At 47.2% G+C, this 9558-nt stretch overlaps 1 protein-coding gene across 1 annotated transcript in view; it reads right to left on the bottom strand.

The window, feature by feature from the left end:
* Window positions 1-7517: 7517 nt before the first annotated feature.
* The window catches only part of LOC119400248 (brain-specific angiogenesis inhibitor 1-associated protein 2-like), a 170539-nt gene continuing 168498 nt past the window's right edge, over window positions 7518-9558 (bottom strand). Inside the window, 1 exon segment of the mRNA XM_037667259.2 lies at window positions 7518-8349. Within this exon segment, the coding sequence (XP_037523187.1) occupies window positions 8277-8349 (73 nt within the window). The 3' untranslated portion in view covers window positions 7518-8276.

Raw genomic sequence — 9558 nt, 5'->3', positions numbered from 1 at the left:
TTTATACTCCCGCCTACTCACACATACTTCAACGCACTAGCGTTCATACGCCAGCTCTAGTATTTATTAATCAGATGCGTGATTTACGTAGAAGGAGGAGGGAGGGGACATGCTGTCCTACCCCCCCCCCCCCCCACCCTCCATTTCTGACCGCTTTCGGTCGGAAAGCGGTCAGAAATAATCGTATCCAATTATGAAATATGGACAATAAATGCCAACTAATACGTATTGTGTACAAAAAAGTGCGCTTTTAGGAATGTCGGCTCTTTCATTCAAGGACCGAATCAAACATGGCACTATTTTGAAAGTTTTAAAGTTTATTTAGCAAAATACCTGTATACCATTACAAAGAAAATACACACTTTTCAGACCCTAGAAGTTCGTTAAAGGGTCCCTACCGAATTTTATCGGGAGCAAAACATTTCTATGATTCGATCCGATGTTCGAGAGAGAAAGAGACGACTTGATTGAGTGAAACTGGGGATTTCACGGGGAAGGGACGTCCAGGCGGTGCCTGACAGCCACCGCTTCAGCTCTTTTCGATGCCCAGACTTGGCTGGTCTCTAGGCTGGCGTTACGAAGGATCTCAACTTCCCAGGCGGCTAATCATGGGAGTTCGCACAGAGGTAGTGGGGGGGTTGAGACAAAGGGGCGGCCGCCTCCCTTTATCATCGAAGGAAGGCGACAAGTCTGCCCCCTACCTTTATTTTGTCGGACCTGTAACATCATTGTTTATAGCCCAGGGTTATGGCCATGGAAGGTTTTCTACTATAATGACGACCGAAGAACCCTGATGTTGCATTGCAAGAACTGTTTACTTCCCAACTTCAACCCCTGAAAGGTGGGGGCCAATGGGAAGGCGTTCTGTGAAATCGTCGTCACTTAATTTTCACTTTTTGAATCCATTGCGACGCTTGTTTTCTTTCGGACTCGGCGAATATGGGGTGGGATGGGGCGAGGGGTCTGTGCAAACTTGCCCCCCCCCCCCTGCCCAATGCAGAAACCAGCGCACGCCTATGCGACGAATGGCCGAACACTTCGAACATCTGAGCACTCCCTCACTGGTACCGATGTCCAACGTTTTCGAGTGTTTCCGCACATCTAGCTAGCTGTAACGTCAAGATATATTGCCAGCTCTATCGTGTCCATGGGCACTGCACCGTTTTGCCCAGGCAAAATTTGAGTAGCAGGAATAGAGGCGCGGAGGAGGAGGAGGAAGAGGAAGAGAATCTTGCGAGAAGCAACTCCATGTCACTCGGACGAGTAGCGACAGGAACAAGATGGATCACCTTGAAAAAAAAAACGTAAAAAAACCAATACCTTGAAGCGACGAGCTCGCATCTTTTTCTGCGAGGCGGCACACGGCACGCTGGCGTCTCCTGCCCTATACGTCGCAAACGGAGAAGAGAACACGTCATTAGATGTGAGCCCGCATCTTGGCAGTAGAGTTACAGCGCGAGCACACGACGATAAGAACGAAGACGACACACGGTTCTTGTCGTTGTGTCCTCTAGCTTCAAGTCTAATGTTATGAATCTCGAACAAGCCCAAGCCTCTACTCTTACCCTTACCATCCGCATCTTAGCTCGTTGGACTAGAGTGACGGGGAGAGGAAAGGGGGGGGGGGGGTAGAGGTAGGTGGCAACGTGGGTAAACCACTATCTTGCACTAGAGCGTTTCGGCTTAATCGAACTAACGATCTTGTCCTCGTCGCCGTCTTCCGCTGGCGTGAAGTCTCCGGGGTTGCGAAAAGCTACCGCGAGGCGCTGCGGAGCGTGGAGTATCCGAACGGAAGCGTAATGTGTCGCCAAAGTTTCTGAAACTTGCCCGGACGTGTAAGGACATAAAGAGAGCATGTATATCTCAACTGAACAAAGTCGAGGTGGTGAAGCAACGTCTCGCCTTAATCTTGTAAGAGCTAAAGATTCTGAGGACTGCGTGATAGCCTTGCTTAATGAATACAGTGATTAAAAAGGTGGTAGGAGTAGGAGGAGATGTCATACTTTTTGTTACTTGCTTAGGTGATATCGATAAGCTAGCTGGTTTTACATGATCCTGAGAACTTCAGCGCAAGAATGTAAGAAACTCGAGCAAAGAGACGAGACACACACGCGCGCGCGCGCAGACACACACAACACAGACGCTGCAAGCGTCTGTGTTCTTTGTGCGCTTTGGATTGTTTTCGTGGTGCTCGGTGATGGTCGAAATTTCGTCGCCAGTGCAATGCCGCATATTCAAACAAAGCTTGCGTCAGCTAAAGTAGTGTAGTTCACTATATGCTAGTTGTACTGTAGCTATACTATGTTTCTTCAACCTGCACCTGAATGAACATGAGGTATATTGAAATTATGTCGAGATAGACATCTGGCAAATGTGCCACGCTTGAACTGATTTTGCACGCTATACACATAACGGCGAAGATGTTTGTAATCGAGGTTTTCCCGGGACTATCGGCGTAACTCGGCTCGCAGCTCCTAGCAGGTGTGTGCTACAGAAATAGAGCAAAGCCCTACTACTCACCTGTCCAAATAAATTAAGAAGCTCTTTATAAGTAGCTCTAAAGTACTGCGGACCGCGTACTATGAAGAAGCCCGGCGGTCTTTCTCGAATGTTCGGTGATAGGTAAAGTCGTTCGCTCTCCGCAGGAAGAAGCTGTCCGTCGGCAGCGTCAGCGGGAGTTGGTGCGTGAACGACAACATCCAGCACAAGAAATGACGAAACTAGGCTCAAGCGGAGGCCAGCAGATGCAGAGCTTCGAGTGAGAAAAGCTTAGGTTAGACGTGAATGGCAGCATCGGGTCCTGGCTTCAAAGCGAAGCAAGACAAAACGACGGAGAACACTTCGCTGATTCATCAGCCTTCGCGACTTAGGTTAGTAAAGCTGACTTTTTTTTTTAATTAAGACTTGCAGCCTACTAAGATATGGCACATGCACAGATTTCAATATGTCACGCAACTACAACTTTGCCCAGGAATTCATGCACTTCACTCGTTTTTCAGGGGCGTGGTGCCGTTTATTTTATCGAATGGCAGTTCACAATAGGCCCACAATGCGCCGCCACAGAAGCTCAGATATGTCTACGCTATCAAGTGCGCCTACCCAATTGATGCCCTCCAAGCACAGCAGTTGTTCGGCTTCTCCTTGTAAAGCCTACTACTGCGGCAGAGCACGCTTTACGTTACGAGACAAGATGTTCACCAGTCCCAGTCTTTCTTTCTTTCTTTCTTTCTTTCTTTCTTTCTTTCTTTCTTTCTTTCTTTCTTTCTTTCTTTCTTTCTTTGTTACACAATACCAGCAACCTGCCTTGAAGAAGACAAGACCACTTGCCGAAACGTTGGCTGCAGCGGCGCTCCCCTGTTAAAGGGCCCCTCACCAGGCCACATAGCAAATTTTAGTTAGACGCTGGAAGTTGTTGTGTGCCGAATGAAGAGCAGTATGCCGCAAGAATTTTTCAAATCGGTTCATTACGAGCTGAGAAAAACAATAATTCGTAGCGGCGTGAAACCATGATGCGAGGAGGCGAGTTTCAAACCCTTGCCACTCGCCCCGTGTAGCCTTTGCAAGCCAAATCCCTTCCCTGCCTTCTTCACTTGACACATACGCATGAACACGTCATGCGCGTGCATGGCCACGTGCGCATGACGTGCCCGAGCCAGCCCGAGCACGCGAGCGGCGTTGCACGGCCACTACCTTTTTTTTTTTTTTTATGTAGCGGCCGTGGGCGTTTTGTCGGCGTTCTCTGTGGTGTACTGCCTGTTTCTGCGGGACGGGGGCATGAAAGTTGAGACATTTGTACGCGCACGAGAGTGGCGGTATCATGAGCCAGTGCCGCATGAACGTTTACTTGGACGCGGTAGAATAAATGAGCATAATGAGTGCTCGAACGCGCCAAAACATCACCTTCGTTTCCAGGGCTGGCGTCTGCTCGATGCGCTAACCGCGGGGACACGAACGCACGGGAAAGGGAGGCACATTAGGCCCGCATCTTGCTGCAATTCACGAAAAAAAGATGGAAAAGACGCGCACATTCCCTTTGTGTGTCTCATTATTTCTCTCAAGTTTTATTAATCTATTCAAGCAACAAATTACACAAACTACACATGTCGTGTCAAATAATTATCGCAGTGTCACGGGGTACTGTTGGCGACGTCAGAGCACAGTCGTCTACGTAGAGGAGCGACGTCACAGCACTACCATCTACGTAGGGCCATTTTTTCATGTACGTCATCCCCTCATTCTCTAAAGCGCGCGCCCGCGAGAGGAAGGGCAAGCAGCGTTCACCTTGAAATTTGACCCATTTCCGCGGCACGTAGCGTTGCACATTTCGGCAGACGTGATCGTGAACGCCCAGTCTATGCATTGCGCTCGTTAGCTCAAAATTGTCAAACCTGGTGAGGGGCCCTTTAAAGAATATTCGTGTCTTCAAGTCTGAACTCCTGAACTCCTGCTTGGTTTCAAAACTCACAGAAGGACACCAGGACAACTTCTCGCATTAAAGCAAATAGTATTGTCATAAAAGAAAAAAAAAACAAAGAAGGAGAATACATTGCCGATTATTGAAGACGTGTGCTCCAAAATAAATATTCCTCACACTGTTTCATCATACAATCCAAAAGCACATAAACCAGCGAAAACATTCGCCTGCAAAGTCCAACCTTTTGTCTTTGCCGCGTCGAAAGCCCATAAGGGCACAGGCCTGCTCAAACCGCTTTCAACTTTGCAAGACACTCTAAAGAAACAGCTCATTATTCTTCGGCGGGAGAGAGTCTTTCTCGAAGAACAACAAAAAGATGTCAAGCAACAAAAAAAAAGAGGAAGAATCAAGAAGGCCATTGCTTAAGCAGTTCACCGTCTTTATTTCTGCGATTCCCCGGTTTCCCCTTATACAGACACGGTTATGAACGCACAAGTACTCCGGCCACTGCGGAACTTGACATCGCCTTTCGCAAAATCTCTTTTTCCATTTCCCTCGGTAACGTGCATTTCTTGCCCTCGAACGTTGATCTTTAAATCGTCGCTTCGGAAAACGTCGCCTCATAATCGACCGGCCTCACAACGGGGCGCCTACAGATCCTCTATACTTCATTATGGCGCACAGACATCACTTTTTCCCTAACGTTCGAAGAAAGCTGGCATATTCTGCGGCACAGGCACGCGGTTACGGCAGTCGCGTACATCGGAAAAAACCCCGGCGGCAAATCCCCAGAGAAGCATTACGCTCTCACGCTCACTCTTCTCGACACTGGTTCTCTGTTCGTTGTTTTCGTCGACAAATATGTCTTCGCTTATTTATATCCTGAAAAAAAAACGCAGTAGTATGTGTTCACTTGGCAGTCCTTTTAAACCTCAAAACCTGTACCGAACGAGGGCCGGAACTCCAACAGCAGTTCGCGGAGACAACGGAAATAGGAGATATATGATGAAGAACGCCTTTTCTTTTTTGTGTGTGTGAAGCTCCTTAGTGAAGACGGAGCAGTCGCCCTCTTCCTATTCTGCGTCCTCTGCCTCAGCTCTGTCTCCGCTGCTTACCACATCTTAGTGCTACCATCAATCCACAAATACGCACACATACGTACTCGTAAGTAAGCGCGGAAGCTCTCTATCGGACAAGGCAGAAAAACACTCTTAGACATGGCCCGGATGGGGGCGCTGAAGTTGGCAAGAGAAGGAGCGACGACGTTTGCCGTCGATAAACGCGCCTCGTTGTTGTCGCTGCACCTGTACGAGCGCAGCCCCAGGTCGTAGCCACTCCATTAACATCAGTACCACTACTGCCGCGCTAGTTGCAAGGAAAAGTAAAAGAAAAGGAAGCATTGACAATGTGGCTGGCGTAGGGCTGCTGGGTCGCCCGGTTGTCGCCTTTTAACGCGATAGCGTAAAAAGCTCGTAAATTCCGGTGTCGGTGTCCGCGTAGTACCGGTAGTAGTAGTTATAGCGACTGCAGTTATAGTAACAGTGCGGTCATGGACTGTAGTAAGTAGTTGAATCAGTAGTAGTTGTAGTTTTGGTAGTAGCATTAGTAATAGTCGTAAAAGTAGTAAGTGTGGTGATGACTGATAGTAGCATTAGTTGTAGAAATAGTGGTGCTTGTTGTATTAGTAGCAGCGGAAGTGACAATGGCGGTGACAACAGGAACAGCTTCCTGCAGTAGTGACACTGGTAACATTATCGATAGTAGCAACAGTTCTGTGTAGCGCTTGCGGTACTGCCAATAATAGTGGTTCTTGTAGTAGTCATGCATGCATTAAGCACCAGTTCTTTTCAGCTACTACAGAGAAGGTAGGTGTTCTTTGCATCAAAAAACGCCAGGCCTGCGCTGAAACCGCAGCACAGTCACAGCGAAAGCTGGAAGAGCGGCGTTTCTAGATCCCATTGTAAGCTCCCTTGAGGCTACAATACAAGTACACTAGAAAGGTACCCACTACGCCATAAATCACAATTTTTGTGAAGTTGGGAAGCACCTACTAAGCCATTATTCGTCATTCTGCGGAGAAGCGAGGCACCAGCTACACGTCTGTAAGGCATTATGTGCATTCTGTTGACGTGACGACTGCTGACGATGAAGAATTATGGCTCAGCCCTTTGTAATGGGTTGGAAGCTTTAAAACGCGCCACCAGTTATGTAATTGCATTGGTGACGCCCGGTCGCTATTTCCCTCTCCCGTCATGCTGTAAAACATACGTTGACGTGGGAGAGCGACGGGGGGGGGGGGGGGGGGAAGAACTTTACTGCGACCCCGAGAAATGGATCATGCGCTTATGGGCTTCCTTGGCAACCAATACAAGTGCACTTGCGAGGAACCCACTACGCTATAAATCATTGTAATTTACTGCGACCCCGAGGAAATGGATCAGGTGCGTATGGGCTTCCTTGGCACCAATACAAGTGCACTTGCGAGGAACCCACTACGTTATAAATCATTGTAATTTTTGAGAAAGTAGGGCAGCAGGCACTGTGCCATTTTCGTCATTCTACGAAGAGCCGTCGTAAACCTTGTAAGGGTGGAATCAAACTACCGTTGCGCAATTCGCTGCTAATGTACAGAATCGGTGGAGTGGTATACTACACGCTCATGGCATATGCTAAATTTGGTTCTCCGACTTGAAGCCTGTTATAGACTTTGGGCAAAGCACTTTCAAGCACCGGACTGGCTCTAGGAGGTTGAATACTGGGCTCCACACGCAGAGGGCCCAGGTTCGAACCTCGTTCCATCGGAACTTTTTCTTATTCGTTTTGTTTTTCTTATTCGGAGCGATACTGGTTTACGGAACACCGCGGCGGCGGCGGCGGACAACGACGTGCGTCAAAAACGGCCGGTAAAATGATCTCATAACAGCTTTCGCTGTAAAAACGACAGAATACACACAGAACGTGGATTAGGTTTGTGGGCGTTTTATTAGCAAAAGATGCTCCCGACGCGTTGTACAGGTCAACAAGTGGCGCGCAACCGTTTTTATACAATATGTATACATATATATTAATAATATATATATTACTAAAGGGGCGCCGGGCGTCCATCTCGTACTGTGTACAAACATTCCTCCAACGATGTCCGACTATGGTTGTTTCATAAAATAGCATAGGTACGCTACAGTCGTTTAGAACCCAAGAACAAATACAAGCTCCACTCACAGCCATCCCTGTCCCGCCCGGAGAGCATTTGCATAGACGTTCCATCCGATCACGTTTGCTCATTTGCGTGACGTCAACTACGTTTCGCGTGTGTCTAATAGTCGGCGTTGCCATACAAACACACGTTTGTGTCTCTGGTTTTATTCCGAAAACTCGAACGTCGTGGCAAATCTCATAAGAGATTATCACACTAATGCTTATGCAAACCTCATATGTCAGGTAGGAGCAAGGAACCTTTAGTTTTACATATGCTTGGTTTACATTAGCGCAAAAAAATGTGCCTAGGGTTTGAAAAGAAGCGAGCGCGCACGACTCTCTCACGTAGATGATTGACATGCGCGCCGCAGAGCTGTGGGCGGAGCTTGTATATATGTATTCTTAGGTTCTAGCCGACTATAGAAGTAAGAAAAATAAAGAAATAACAATAGGGGAGTCGTGCAAAAGGAAAAGGAAAATGAACAGCAACAATAGTGCCCTTGGCAGGAATGGATGTTCTTCGAGCAGAGTCGCTGCTGCTGCTTTGGCCACGGTCTGGAATGTCTCTTCTGGGTTGCTGTGGGCGTTGATTTCGTCGGGGATTGTGTCCAAGGCGATGGCGACGAAAAAGAAAGAAACAAATAAAAAGAAACAGGGCCTAGTTGCCTCACGTGATCATCGGTGCCGATCGGTCATCGGTTAGCACCTTCTTCAGCTTGACGGACGAGAATACGTTGTCTCTGGAGAGGGATCGAAAAAAGAAAAAAAATAGAGTTAATTCTCTCTCTTGTTAATGCGAAGTGTTTAGTCTATGCGAAGTGGGATTTAAGTAGCAATCCAAGAGTCAGCGTGCTGAAATGTGGGAAAGAAGTCTATAGGTGTAAATTAGGACATCCTGGCGACCCAAGAAAAACTATACACACAATGAGACTTACAGAAGGTTAACTAAAAATTTTGAAAAAAAAAAGAGTATCAATTGTGTTGAGCCTACCGTATTTATTCGCACAATACTAGTGCTCCTTATTATTGGCGAATGCTGATTAGTACTGGCGAACTGTTCTACGCTGTTGATCTGATCTTATGATAATAAACACAATATTACATGCGTACCATAACGACTCTGTCTCACTCCACTAAATGCTTCGTTCATTACGATGGTTCTTAAAGGAGATTTTTGCCGCTTCTTTTTACTCGTTCACAAAGCGACTGTGCAAACTAACTTAATGCCATGACAACAGTTGTCACAACCAACGAAGATCCACATGTTTATGTGACCGGCGACCCGCCGTTCTTCCAAGCTCAGTAAACTTACAGACAAGCTATGCCCCGCCACGGTGGTCTAGTGGTTATGGCGCTCGACTGCGGACCCGAAGGTCGCGGGATCGAATCCCGGCCGCGGCGGCTGTATTTTCGATGGAGGCGAAAATGTTTGAGGCCCGTGTACTTAGATTTAGGTGCACGTTAAAGAACCCAAGGTGGTCGAAATTTCCGGAGCCCGCCACTGCGGCGTCTCTCATAATCATATCGTGGTTTTGGGACTTTAAACCCCAGATATTATTATTATACAGACAAGCTAAAACTGTCATTTTAATTTCGACGATGTTTCCTACAGCTTACAATTTTCTGCATGAATGGTTTTCCAAGGTTCTTTAAATCCATAAAAAACGTTCGAGTTAATTCACTCGTACAAGTTAGAACGGCATTATTATGTTAAAACATTCTAGTTTTTCTTTAGAAAAAAAGTATCATAAACAGCAAACACATTTACACCCTTCGGGGGGTACCTTGTCCCTATTCAATAAAGGCACTCTGTCTTAATCGCGCTTGCTTTCTTGAAACACAGTGCACACTATATTCCTGTCAATAGTACTACGTCACAGCGATGACGCGCATACCCTCAGTGATCTTTAAGCATTGAGCGTGCAGCGCTAAAGTAAGAACGCGCGTGC

Source organism: Rhipicephalus sanguineus, chromosome 7 (genome assembly GCF_013339695.2).
Source record: "Rhipicephalus sanguineus isolate Rsan-2018 chromosome 7, BIME_Rsan_1.4, whole genome shotgun sequence".
NCBI classification, from domain to species: Eukaryota; Metazoa; Arthropoda; class Arachnida; order Ixodida; family Ixodidae; genus Rhipicephalus; species Rhipicephalus sanguineus.
The sequence above is the reverse complement of the archived record's forward strand: the minus strand, read 5'-3'. Positions and strand labels throughout refer to the sequence as shown.